This window comes from Odocoileus virginianus, chromosome 26, assembly GCF_023699985.2.
Source record: "Odocoileus virginianus isolate 20LAN1187 ecotype Illinois chromosome 26, Ovbor_1.2, whole genome shotgun sequence".
Lineage (NCBI taxonomy): Eukaryota > Metazoa > Chordata > Mammalia > Artiodactyla > Cervidae > Odocoileus > Odocoileus virginianus.
In genome coordinates this window covers 20,829,411-20,842,830 of record NC_069699.1, presented here as the reverse complement: position 1 = coordinate 20,842,830, position 13,420 = coordinate 20,829,411, and the positions used below count along the sequence as shown (strand labels likewise).

The 13,420-nt window shown below is 44.9% G+C and overlaps 1 protein-coding gene across 1 annotated transcript in view; it reads right to left on the bottom strand.

Moving 5' to 3' along the window:
- Positions 1 to 6,632: 6,632 nt before the first annotated feature.
- The window catches only part of IL5RA (interleukin 5 receptor subunit alpha), a 34,515-nt gene continuing 27,727 nt past the window's right edge, over positions 6,633 to 13,420 (bottom strand). Inside the window, exons 10-11 of the mRNA XM_020873248.2 lie at positions 12,872 to 12,956; positions 6,633 to 8,476 (exon numbers count right to left, since the gene is read on the bottom strand). Of these exons, the coding sequence (XP_020728907.2) occupies positions 8,390 to 8,476; positions 12,872 to 12,956 (172 nt within the window). The 3' untranslated portion in view covers positions 6,633 to 8,389. The remainder of the gene's footprint in view (positions 8,477 to 12,871; positions 12,957 to 13,420) is intronic.

The following is a 13,420-nucleotide window of genomic DNA, read 5'->3' as shown; positions in this document are numbered from 1 at the left end:
GTGACCTGGGCACAGGAAGGGTTCAATTTGGTTCGTTTGTTCTGAGGTGAATATAGTTTTCTGTTCTGGCTTACGCTTAAGAAACTGCCTTTTTTTTTCTTTGTCTAAGTTCAATCAGTTCCTACCCTGCTGTTAAGAACACAGTGATAAACAGGGCCATGTTCTCAATCTCAGAGTTTTAACTTTAAATGAGGCAGGAAAGAAAATAAATTGTCAACAAGATGGGGGAAAAAAATGAAAAGGCTTTTCCATTGGAGAAAGCTTCTGCGGCAGCCTAGGGTTTCTGCGGGGAGAGCGCTTGCAGCTCAGATATGGTGAGTTTTCTGCTCCACGGTGGTCTCACTCTACTTCTTGGATTTCTTCAACTCCAAATGGTCTCTCTGCTTGTTTGTTTTACTTGACTTCCAGTGTCTCAGAGTTGTTTTTGCAACATTTATTGGAAATTAAAAGTTAACAGGACCTCTTCTTTTTTCTTGCTATATCTGGCAAGCTTATGCAGGGAAGTCACCTGCTTATTGAGGTAATTCATTCCTAGTGCAGAATTCCAGGGTCTTATTGAGTGTGATCAACTCTTTGAAGGGTGATGTTACTGAGGGTGGAAGCACAAGCTTTGCTGTTTAAAGTTCTATTGGTTTGTTTAAGTCCCTGACCCCTTAACCGAGGATACTATGTGTGTGTCCAAGGAGCTAGAGCTGCTGGCTCTCACAGCTGAAAAGGTTGAAGGATCCAGCTCTTAAAGAAGAAATCTGGCCGACCTCTGAACTGGGACATCAGTGACTTAAGTGTTGATTTCTTTCCCCCAGGCTGATGCATTCATTCATTTTTACCACCTGGCAGGGGCAAATCTTGGGTTTTTATTTTAAGAAATGAAACAAAACTGATAACACATCTTTATGGGGGAACAGAGGCCATTAGACCGTTAAAATAAGGCACGTGGGTCACGTGAGCAGAAGGGGTGGTCCCGGCTCCCGGAAGTTTGATTCTCAGCAGCGGCTGAGGCCGCGCAGGTGAAGGTTGGCCGGCGAGGCTGGGGCCGGCGTTCCTGAGGGCAGAGTGACGCCAACTGTGAGTTCCTGTTACTTCTTTTTTTCCGTCCCTTAGGTTGTTTTTATTTATTTTTGGCTTCGCTGGGTCTTTGTTGCTGCTGGCAATTTCTGTAGTTGCGGCGAGCGGGCCTCTCGTTGCGGTGGCTTCTCTGGTTGTGGGGCTCGAATCCTAGTGCCCCGGCTCAGTAGTTGCTCCAAGGCATGTAGAATATTCCCGAAGCGGGAATGGAACCTGTGTTGCTTGCATTGGCTGGCGGACTCTTAACCACTGGACCGCTAGGGAGGACCTCATTACTTCTTTATTAAAATCTAGAGATGATTCAATTTCTCCCGTTCCCACGCAGCTTCAATAAAGTGAGTCTGGTGCTTCGAGTTTGGTTTGTTTGGTCTGAGGTGAATATAGTTTTCTTTTCCGGCTTACGCTTAAGAAATTACCTTTCTTTTTTCATTGTCTTAAGTTCTGCCAGTTCCTACCCTGCTGTTAAGCACACGGTATTAAACAGGGGCGTGTTCTCAACCTCGCCTTGTTTCGACTTTAAACGAGACAGGAGAAGTTTAAATAATACAAGCGATAAAAGTATCATCCAACAGGAGTACCTGGGGAACAGAGACTTCCTGGTGGCAAAGAGCCGAAACTTAGAAAATAAACTGTCAACAAGATGGGGGAAAAAATGGAAAAGGCTTTTCTGTCGGAGAAAGCTTTGGCGGACGTTTGGAGGTATTTGAGGGACATGGTGCTTGTGATAGAGGGGTGCGCCCTGGGGATGTGGGTGGAGAGATGACAGAGGTGACAAGTCAGAGGAGGCTTTGTTTTAAAAGGAGCTTGAACTTGAAGGCGCTGGAGTTATTTAAGCGTTTTGGACAGGGACTGAGCTCTGCAGAGGCGCTTTTTGCTTAGATGCTTCAAAGAAAGGCAGTATAGGAGGCCAGGATTTTGAGAGGCCGCTGCGTTGATCCTAGCTCAGAGATGATGGAGACAAGAGAGAGAACACAGAATGCCAAGATTTGGAGGTGGAAGTGAGATGTGCTCGTGTTCAGTTTGCAGTCGGACAATTCACTATCAATTGTGTTAAAGGTTTCTCGTTCTGAACCGCGTTTACATTCACACCTGTTGCCTTTAAAAAAGGGATACTTGCGGGAGAAACAAGGGTCAGTCTTTAAAAGGGAATGGTTTTCGAAAAGTTTGTACTTTGGAACTTGGTTTGTCGTCGGTGGAAGCAGGAATACCTGCACAGGTGAAGACACTTTGGCTGACACGAAGTCCTATTCTAATTAGGTTTTCCACCTTCACTTGTGCCACCAAAGACTGTTTTCGGTTCTCTGTTCTCACTTCCACATATCTACTTTTTTCCTTAACAAATTAGCACCTAAGGTTTATTAATTCCACCAACAGGTGGTCCTGACACATACTACAGGCCTCCCCGTGAAAACGTTTGGATTTTTAATCAGGGTGTTCTCTGCCCACACAGAGTTCCTCCCCAGGCTGCATCAACAGCATCAGGCCTTGAAGCATTTCAATAAGGCCCAGGTTGCCGAGCTGCCGGCAAACTGCCCTTCCCCCTCCAGTCTCCCCAGCGCATCCCAAATACTGAAGAGATGGGGCTGAAATCCTTATTGGAAAGGCTGTCGTGCAGAGCCACTGTTTGTTCTGAGCCTGTGACTGTAAAGGCTCTTGGGAGGAGGGTAGCTGTCCACCCTCCTGGCAACTGATGGAAAGAGATGAGTGCCCACAGCTAATCCACCTGCTGATGAGGGTGTTTACTGTGAAGTGCTCACACTGATTTGCCGTGACATGGTAGTGAAAACAGAACACACCACTCATAATCCAAGTCCTTTCTATGGCAACTTACACATTAAAACATAGCCACATCATCAGCAGAGAGAGACCCAGGCAACCTCAGCCAGGTGGCCAGGCACACACGGGTCTCCTGGTTATTTCCAATCAGGTTCATGTTAGACACCTGTCTCTTCTCCATGCTTTTATTTTAGGCCTTGATGATCTCTGCCAAATATTATTTAGTTCCAGCTATTTGCAAGTATCTGTGCCAGGGTGGCAAGAGGGTTTAAGAGGATCCAGTAAACACTTATCCCTTCTAAGAGTCAGGGACTGCCCCAGACCCTGCAGATAAAAAATACATTTCATATGAGCCCCATCATCCTGGATAGTACATCCTACAGCAGGCGTTCGCAACCTCTGGGATCTAATGCCTAATGATCTGAGGTGGCACTGATGTAATAATAATAGAAATAAAGTGCGCAATAAATGTTATGTACTTGAATCATCCTAAAACCATCCCTCCCCATCCCCAGCCCCAATCTTTGGAAAAATTGTTCTTCCACAAAATCAGTCTCTGGTGCCAAAAAGCTTAGGGATCACTGTCAATCACTCTAAAAGAGGAGCTGAGGCCCAGAACACGGCCCCAGAGACAGGATCAACCCAAATCTGCCTTTGAAGGCTTGGTGGGGGGAAGAGGGGTACAGGTCCCCAAAGACTGAGTGTGAGTTCCACAAGCTGGAGGAGGAAGGGTCAAACCCACTGGGGTCCAACTCACTGCAGAGACACATGGTCTACTCTGCTACCCCATACACTCATACCCTGATATCAGGTGGGGATACAGGCTCAGTACCTGGATGATGCTATTGCCGAGGTCAGGGGAGGCAGGTCTGAGACCAGCATCTCTCCAAACAGAGGACTAGCCACACTCGGGGTGGCTTTCTTCTCATCTAGCCTCTTAGACAGAGACAGTTTTCACACTCCTAGGTTCCCAGCACACACACACACACACACACACACACCCCCTCCTTGAAAGAGATCAGACATCAAGAAATCAGTTGAAAAGGGGGTAGTTTTGGTCTGCCCACACCCCGCCCCAGTCTTTTTCACTCCTTCAGCTGTTGGTTTTCATTTCAGGTGTATGTGTTCATTTTTGCCACTCTGCATGCCAGTGTCCCCTGCATTGGGAGCTTGGAGTCTCAACCACTGTACCACCAGGGATGTCCTTCATGTTTTGTTATTTTATGGGGGGGGGGATGTCAAATATTAATATTCATCAGAATCACCCAGGGCAGTTGTTCTCAAACTGGGGCTGGGAAACCAGCATTGGCATCACCTGAGAGCTTATGAGAAACAGATTCTCAGACGCCGCCCAGAACTGCTCAGTCACAAAATGTGATTCACTTTAATAACCCCTCTAGGCGATTCTGACATGCTTGTTTGAGAGTGCTTAACATAAGACTAGTACAGGTTCCTGAACACCATTCACAGAGATTCTGGATCAATCAGAATGATCAAATATTTTGCCCATCTTTGCAGCTTCTCCAAGGGTAATGCCCTTTTGGTCCCATCCAGGCTTCAGCTTGTTTCCTGACCATCCCCTCTACCTTATTGGGTTCACCTGGGCTTGTGGTCAACCTCTCAGTTCAGTCCAGTCACTCAGTCATGTCTGACTCTTTGTGACCCCATGGACTGCAGCATGCCAGGGTTCCTTGTCCATCACAAACTCCTGGAGCTTACTCAAACTTGTATCCATTGGGTCAGTGATACCATCCAGCCATCTCATCCTCCTTCGTCCCCTTCTCCACTTGCTGTCAGTCTTTCCCAGTATCAGAGTCTTTTCAAATGAGTCACTTCTTCACATCAGGTGGCCAGAGTATTGGAGTTTCAGCTTCAACATCAGTCCTTCCAGTGAACATTCAGGACTGATTTCCTTTAGGATAGACTGGTTGGATCTCCTTGCTGTCCAAGGGACTCTCAAGAGTCTTCTCCAACACCACAGTTCAAAAGCATCAGTTCTTCAGTGCTCAGCTTTCTTTATGGTCCAACTCACATCCATACATGACTACTGGAAAAACCATAGCCTTGACTAGACGGACCTTTGTTGGCAAAGTAATGTCTTTGCTTTTTAGTATGCTGTCTAGGTTGGTCATAGGTTTTCTTCCGAGAAGCAAGCATGTTTTAATTTCATGACTACAGTCACCATCTGCAGTGATTTTGGAGCCCCCAAAAATAAAGTCTGTCACTGTTTCCACTGTTTCCCCATCTATTGCCATGAAGTGATGGGACCAGAGGCCATGATCTTAGTTTTCTGAATGTTGAGTTTCAAGTCAGCTTTTTCTCTCTTCTCTTTCACTTTCATTAAGAGGCTCTTTAGTTCCTCTTCACTTTCTTCCATAAGTGTGGTGTCATCTGCCTATCTGAGGTTATTGATATTTCTCTGGCAGTCTTGACTCCAGCTTGTACTTCATCCAACCTGGCATTTCGCATGATGTACTCTGCATATAAGTTAAAAAAAACAGGGTGACAATATACAATCTTGACTTACTCCTTTCCCAGTTTGGAATCAGTCTGTTGTTCCATGTCCAGTTCTAACTGTTGCTTCTTGACCTGCATACAGATTTTTCAGGAGGCAGGTAAGGTGGTCTGTTATTCCTGTCTCTTTAAGAATTTTCCACAGTTTATTATGATCCACACAATCAAAGGCTTTGGCGTAGTCAATAAAGCAGAAGTGGATGTTTTTCTGCAACTCTTGCTTTTTCGATGATCCAATAGATGTTGGCAATTTGATCTCTGATACCTCTCTGCCTTTTCTAAATCCGCTTTTGAACATCTGGAGGTTCACGGTTCACATACTGTTGAAGCCTGGCTTGGAGAAATTTGAGCATTACTTTGCTAGCATGTGAGATGAGTGCAGTTGTGCGGTGGTTTGAACATTCTTTGACATTGCCTTTCTCTGGAATTGGAATGAAAACTGACCTTTTCCAGTCTTGTGGCCACTGCTGAGTTTTCCAAATTTGCTGGCATATTGAGTGCAGCACTTTCACAGCATCATCTTTTAGGATTTGAAATAGCTCAACTGGAATTCCATCACCCCCACTCGCTTTGTTCATAGTGATGCTTCCTAAGGCCCAGTTGACTTCACATTCCAGGATGTCTGGCTTTAGGTGAGTGATCACACCATCATGATTATCTGGGTAGTGAAGATCTTTTTGTACAGTTCTTATGTGTATCCCTCCCCCCCCCACCTCTTCCTATTATCTTCTGCTTCTTTTAGGGCCATACCATTTCTGTCCTTTATTGTGCCCATCTTTGCATGAAATGTTCCCCTGGTATCTCTGATTTTCTTGAAGAGATCTCTAGTCTTTCCCGTTCTGTTGTTTTCCTCTATTTCTTTGCATTGATCTCTGAGGAAGGCTTTCTTATCTTCCCTTGCTGTTCTTTGGAACTCTGCATTCAAATGGGTGTATCTTTCCTTTTCTCCTTTGCCTTTTAGTTTCTCTTCCTTTCCCAACTATTTGAAGGCCTCCTCAGACAATCATTTTGCTTTTTTACATTTCTTTTTCTTGGAGGTGATCTTGATCACTGCCTCCTGTACATTGTCACGGACCTCTGTCCATAGTTCTTCAGGCACTCTGTCTATCAGATCTGCCATTTCCTATCGTGCTCTCTGAACCTCAGTGATTGCATCTGTAAAATGGAAGCAATAATACTGACCATGTGGACTTCTCAGGGTTAGAGAGATGTGTGCATAGCGTCTGGTGCAGCTCCTGACACCTGGCTCCCTTAACAAAGCACACAGTCTAGAGGGCTTATAAACAACAGAAGTTTATTTATCACAGCTTTGGAGACTGGAAGTCCCAGATCATTGTGTCAACGTGCTGGGATTCTGGTGAGAGTCTTCTTCCTGGTGCAGAATGCCAACTTCTCATGTCATCACATGGGGGAGAAATTCTTTGGAGTCCCCTTGTAGAGCACTAATCCCATTCCTGAGCTTTCTGCCTCATCTTCCCCCAAAGCCCCACCTCCAAATGCCTTCGAAGTAGGGTGTAGAGTTTTAACATATGAATGGGGAGTGGGGCACATTTGTTCCCTAATACTTGGAAGTAGGCAGTAACTTTCAGCTGCCAGATTCCTATGCCTGTTGTCCTGGACCCAGTTTCCTGCTAGATGCAGTGGATGTTTATCAGGAAAACAGCCCCTGGAAGGATTTGGTAGTCAACCTTCCCCATTCTTGGATCAACCTGACTGACTAAATCGAGTATGACAAGCATGTAAAGAGTGGGCCCTGGCAGAGGCCGTTCTGAGCCCTGTGACCTTTCCCAGTCCTCAGCGTCCTGCTCCAGGGCCCTGTACAGTCAGCACTATTTGGGTCCCTTCAATTTCCCGCTGCCCCTCCTGCCCCTCCTTGGCCCAGGATCTAGTTGCAGACAATACAGGAAGATGTCAAGCGTCCCTGGTGTCTCCGCGGTAAAGAATCCGCCTGCAGAGCAGGAGACCTGGGCAGAGCCCTGGCAGCCCACTCCAGGATTCGTGCTGGGAAGTCCCGTGGACAGAGGAGCCTGGTGGGCTACAGTCCGGGGGTCCCAAGGAGTCCGACACAACCGAGTGACTAAGCCACCAGCAGCACATGAGGGTGTCAGAGGCGGGATTCCTGTCTAGATTGGGATGTTTGGTGAGCACTGTGTAGGACCCATCCCAAAGCTCTGACGCTGGGGTTGATCCAGCCCTTCCTGACCAGATGCCCAGAAAGTTGCTCTGACGTCTTTGTGAACAGACATTTCTTCAGAAAAGTCATTCTTAATAGAGTGATCCTCTTCCAACACAATTCCACCCAGTGCCTTTCTCAGTGTATTCCTGAAACATCAAGGCTGCCTTCGAGAATATAGTCTTCAAACAAAATCCTGTCCCTTCATTGGGTATAGATTGACTCGTTAGCTCCTTATGGTTTGAAATTAGTTTGTCTGCAGTGATACTAACTTGATTGTACCTCTTTCCCTCCTTCCTCTCTCCCCTCTCTGTCCCCCTCTACCACACACACCCACACCCATATCCCCACACCCACACATTACTTGAAAAAAGTATTCCTGAACTCAGAATAAAAGCACCATGGCTCCCACTTGCTGTAGGAAAGACAGTCTTGAATGCAAGTTCACTCTTCATTCCAGAATGGTACAAAATGCTTTCTTCCTGATATTTTAGTTGGTTGTTACTATTGGTGGCTGACTGCCAGAGTAAACACAACTGACGTTAGCTTTAATAACGGTCTCTCTCACACAAAAACGTGTGCGGTGAGTAATGCAGATCAGGCGACTGAAGGGTGAGGAGGTGCTGTCCATGCAGAGATCAGACTCGGCAGGATGGACGAATCAGTCACCCGGTACGGTGTGTGTTAGGAGATTGTGAGGAGGCATCCACACTTGTCAGGGATTTGTCTGGTTGCATCATCTTACAGCTAAATTGAGTGTCCTATGAAGTCCAAACTGCTCTTAGCTAGGAAACAGCCTTTCCCATTGTCATCACTGAGGCTCATGAGCATGAGCCGATTTTGAGAATGTTCCAGGGACAGTCAAAACACGAAGTCTTCCAGGGTCTCAAATCCAGCCTGCTCCACATAACTTATGACTTCAATTTCTGTTTCACTGGAACCAGTTTTCTGCAAAACAAAGCATCCTTCTTTAGATGTTTTCTAGAGTACTTTTCCATTCTTTGAATTTCTTTACAGTTGGCTTCATTTTGCTCATAAAAAAATAGTAAATGTTCACTGAAGAAAATACGGAAAATCAAGTAGGAAGAAGACCAAAAAACACCCATAAACTTACCTCCCAAGCACAGTCCACTGTCTCTTCAGCCCTTTTCTCTAGCTGTTATCTTTACAGTTACATGAAGAGCTTTATAAGTTGATTGCTTTTTGTGCAACATCATATCGTATTTTAAATTACGTACAGCCGGCCCTTTGTATTCATGGATTTCACTCTTTTATATGAGTGACTCTGGTACCTGCGGATGTTGGTACCCACAGAATCCCCTGGAACCATTCCCCCTGCATATGCTGAAGCATGATTGTATGTTTTTTGGCTGTATCATTTTGCATAGCTTCATCGTACACTATTCACAGTTTACTATAGTCTTCCCCTAAATTGGGGTATTGTGTCCTATTTTGGCTATTATAAATAATGCTAATATTAATTATAAAATTCATGACCAAAAATAAACCTCCTATAAGAGATCGTATTCCTCCGCCTCCTTTACTCATCCAGTGTATTTTTTTCATTCATATTTTTAACTGAAGTATATTTGATTTACAATGTAGCGGTAATTTCTGCTTCACAGCAAAGTGACTCAGTTATACAAATACATATGTTGTTTTTATATTGTTTTCCATTATGCTTATCACAGGATATTGAATATAGTTCCTTGTGCCATATGTTAGGGTCTTGTTTATCCATTCTAAATGTAACTGTATCTACCAACACCAGTCTCCCAGCCCATCCATCTCCTTCATCTCCTCCCTCTCCCTAAAGTCTTTTCTCTATGTATATGAGACTGTTTCTGTCTTGTAGATAGGTTTATATGTGCCATATTCTAGATTCCATGTGTAAGTAATATCATATGAGATTTCTCTGTTTCTTATTTCACTTAGTGTATTAATCTCTGGTTGCATCCATGTTGCTGCAAATGGCATTATTTCATTTTTTTTATGGCTGGATAGTATTCCATTGTATATATGTACCACATCTTCTTTATCCATTTATCTGTCGATGGGCATTTAGGTTGCTTCCATGTCTTGGCTATTGTAAATCATGCTGCTATGAACATAGGGGTGCATGCATCATTTTGGATTAAGAGTTTTGTCTGGATATATGCCCAGAAGTGAGATTGCTAGATCATGTGGTAATTCTATGTTTAGTCTAAGGAACCTCTGTACTTCTTTTGACAGTGTCTGTACCAACCTACAAGTCCCAGCAACAATGGAGAAGTCTTTGAGCATGTTTTTAATATGGACTCTGCACTGGCAAAGGAGCCTGCTGGGCTATGATCCATAGGGTCACAAAGAGTTGAACACAACTGAAGTGACTTAGCATGATGTTTCACTGGACACCATGTAATGCATTGAATATGCAGTGATGAACCAAGCAGCCACGCTCTCTGCCTTATGTACTTTGAGTGGTTTGTTATCTACTTAATCTTGGGAGGAACTCTCCCAGTTTCCAGTGTAGAAACAAAGAATGGCTGGAAACCAGTCTTTAACAAATGGAAAGCTTAGAATAAGGTTTTTTTTTTTTCTTTTTAAGTGAGCCTTTTTTATTGTTCAGCCAGCTCATCCCCCTCCTTTCTCCCTCCCTCTCCTTCCCTGAGTCTCTTGAGTGTAAAAAAAATAATTTCTGACTCAGGCCTGGACAAGCAAAAGTGTATGTAATGGCCTCTCTAGGATGATAAGCCACCCTCTGAATCCCAGGACTCTGGGTACCAGCATCAAGTTCAGAGGAGCCAGCAGTGATGAAAAGCAGAGGGTTTCCTTTTCCATCAGTGGAAGGCTTCCTGGTGGTTTGTCAATAACTCTAAAGGGCCCCCCCCCCCCATTGTCATTGTAGCAGAGGTCCCCAAAGTGGATTGGACAGGCTATGCTTTGGACAGAGGCCGGGACGCCGCTGCCTGGGGCCCAGCGGTGGGCAGCTCTGTATTGAGTCACTTGCTCCCCTAGGTGGAGGGTGTTGGCGGTAGAACTGGCAGCAGAAGGTGACACTTCATTTTCCCACTTCTCCCTGCTCCTCCCCCCAATGCCTCAGCCCTGCCCCATCCTCTTCCCCCACCCCGACTCACAGATCTGTTTTTCACCTGACCCACTGCAGTGTGGAGGAGGGAATGGCCACCCACTCCAGTATTCTTGCCTGGAAAATGGACAGAGGAGCCCGGTGGGCTGCAATCCATGGGGTCACAAAGAGTCGGATACGACTTAGTGACACATGCGGACACACACACACTCTCTCACTCCACCACCACCACCCCAAATGTGAGAGGAGAGTGTATTGTCCAGAGGAGCAGCCTGGCAGTGATGGGCTCTGACATGAATCCTTTGCTTATTCTGAAACCAACCTGTCTACCTGGAGTTGTTCTTTTTGCATACATGACTTGATTTTAATTAACAACAAACTTAAAACATACACAATAAACTGCTATGCCTGTTTCTTTTACCAACCTCAGAATATGCAAGGAAATTTTGGGGGTCCTGAAGGGAAATGAAATACCAGCATTAATATGTGCCATTAAGAGCCCAGGACAAACAAGCAACTTGAGTCTGCTGCTTAAACCACAGGTGCTTTCCAGGCATGACTGCGCCAGAGTGAGAAGGGATCCACAGCACGGATTCACATGAAGCAAAACAACTTTCCCGGGGCCGGGGGGGAGGGGGAGGGGGGCCACACTCGCCTTCCAGAAAAGCTGTGGGTTACGAAGAGCAAGCCAGAGGGTCCCCTGGTTAATGAGACCACAGGGGTGGGACTGAGCACAGGTGTGGGTCTTGGGCCAGCCTTGATCCTCCACTTCGCTGGGTCAGTAACTGTCATTGGCTCAGTCACCGCAGACACCCAAACTGCTAACTGTAAAGGTCACTGCCTCCTGCAGTGATCCATTTTGGTGAGTGTCTGATCGACTCATCTTCCCCTACAGCTAGTCACCAGTTGACTTATCCAACCATGAGTCACTTTATCAAAGAGAAAACTAAATTTGTTAAGAAAACTCCTTGATGAGGGTCTGCAGTCTGCAACCCATGGACTGAGTCTGACTCACTGCCTGCTTTTGTAAATAAAGTTGTATTGTCCAGAGCTGTTTGTATATTGTCTATGGTTGCTTTCACAGTATGATGACTGCATGATAAACATTTGGCCCTTAAACGTATACTATCTGGCTCTTTATAGAGAATCCCCTGGCCCCAATGTAAATATCCATTCCGTTTAAGGACAGATTTGTCAAGCAACTGAACAGCACAAGACCTTGGTGACAGAAGTTAAAGAAAATCTGAATAGATAAGGTGAGATGTTTGCATTTACAGAATGAAAGATTCATTACTGGTAAGATGTTCCTTCTCTCCAAAATCACCTGATCAGGATCCCAGCAGCATTTTTTATTGAAATTGATAAACTGTCTCTGAAGTTTGTGCTAAGTCACTTCATTCATGTCCAACTCTGTGTGACCCCATGCGCTGTAACCTGCCAGGCTCCTTTGTCCATTGAATTCTCCAGGCAAGAATATTGGAGTGTGCTGCCATGTCATATGAAAATAAAAAGGACTTGGAATAACCAAAACAACTTGTAACAGTCATGTTTGGAAGTTTTAAACTACCTGGTCTTCAGGTTTACAATAAAGCTTCAGTTTCAGGACAGTATTGTATAAGCATACAGATAGACAGTCATCAAGAAATAGACATACACATGGACAGCTTATTTTCAGCAAAGAGACCAAGTCAATTCACTAGAGAAAGGATTACTTCTCCCACTTAATGCTACAACAACTGAACGCATGTTGATAAGTGAGTGAGTGATTACACCTAAGTGCTCTGAGTGCATAATGACACCTACAAAAATATATTTGGGGAAATCATTGGCCTGCTCTATGGTTCTTTGTATTTAGAAACTAGGAAAAATTCCTCTGAAAAACTTAGGGTAATCAGGGGCAGAAACATGAATTCTTAAAACGTCAGAGTTAAACAGGTCATTGGACGCATCTATGCCTGTTACTGTACAGAAGAGGAAGTCACATCTCCTGGGGTTGAAGGAATTGCCCAAGGCCAGTTAAAAGATGGCTGATAGAAAATAAAAATTCAGGTTTTCTGACTGGTGAGGACCCTCATAATTGAGTAGGGCCTTTGCAATATTCAGAGACTGTAATGAACTTGTATTAAAGCAGCTGAAGAGCTGAGTGACTAAAGCAGCATGAAGACATCCGGCCTCCTGGGTAAGAGCCCTTTCTTGTAACATGGAAAACGAGTGACCCAGTGACAGGACCCGGTGGTCCCTGGGCGGATGTGACATTAGAGAACCTTCAGTATTACCTCATTGTTGATGGTTACTAAGAAATCGTTAGTATTACTTTTTGGCACTGGAACAGGTGGAAACAACTTGGTCCATAAGTGGCATCTGAAAACAGTAAAGGAGGGAGATAGATGAGCAAACACAGCCTTTCTTGTGCTTTAGTAGCTACTCTAAACATTGACCTGGTTAATCCCCAAACCTGCCAACTTGTAAATTCAAAATCTTCATTGACAGAGACTTCCAAGTACCTACTTTGTAATAATAGTTGAAGATCTAGGGGTACTGCAAGGCTTTGCTGTGACTTCTGATCCAAGACAGACAAAATGGCAGCTGCTTCATGTCGGTGTGTGTCATCAGACCTGACTCTGACAGTGACAGACGTCGAGTGTGTGGGGTTCCAGGTCACCTGTGACGCTGATGTGCCCTCCTCCTGTGTGTTGGTTCTCGGTCTGCTTTTTTTCCTCTTTTCTGAACTGCCACCACCACCACCCCCTGGTATAGATGCCATCTTATATAACATTTAAAATAGTGAAGCTGTTTAAGATAAGGCATTTTCTTTTTTAAGGGTT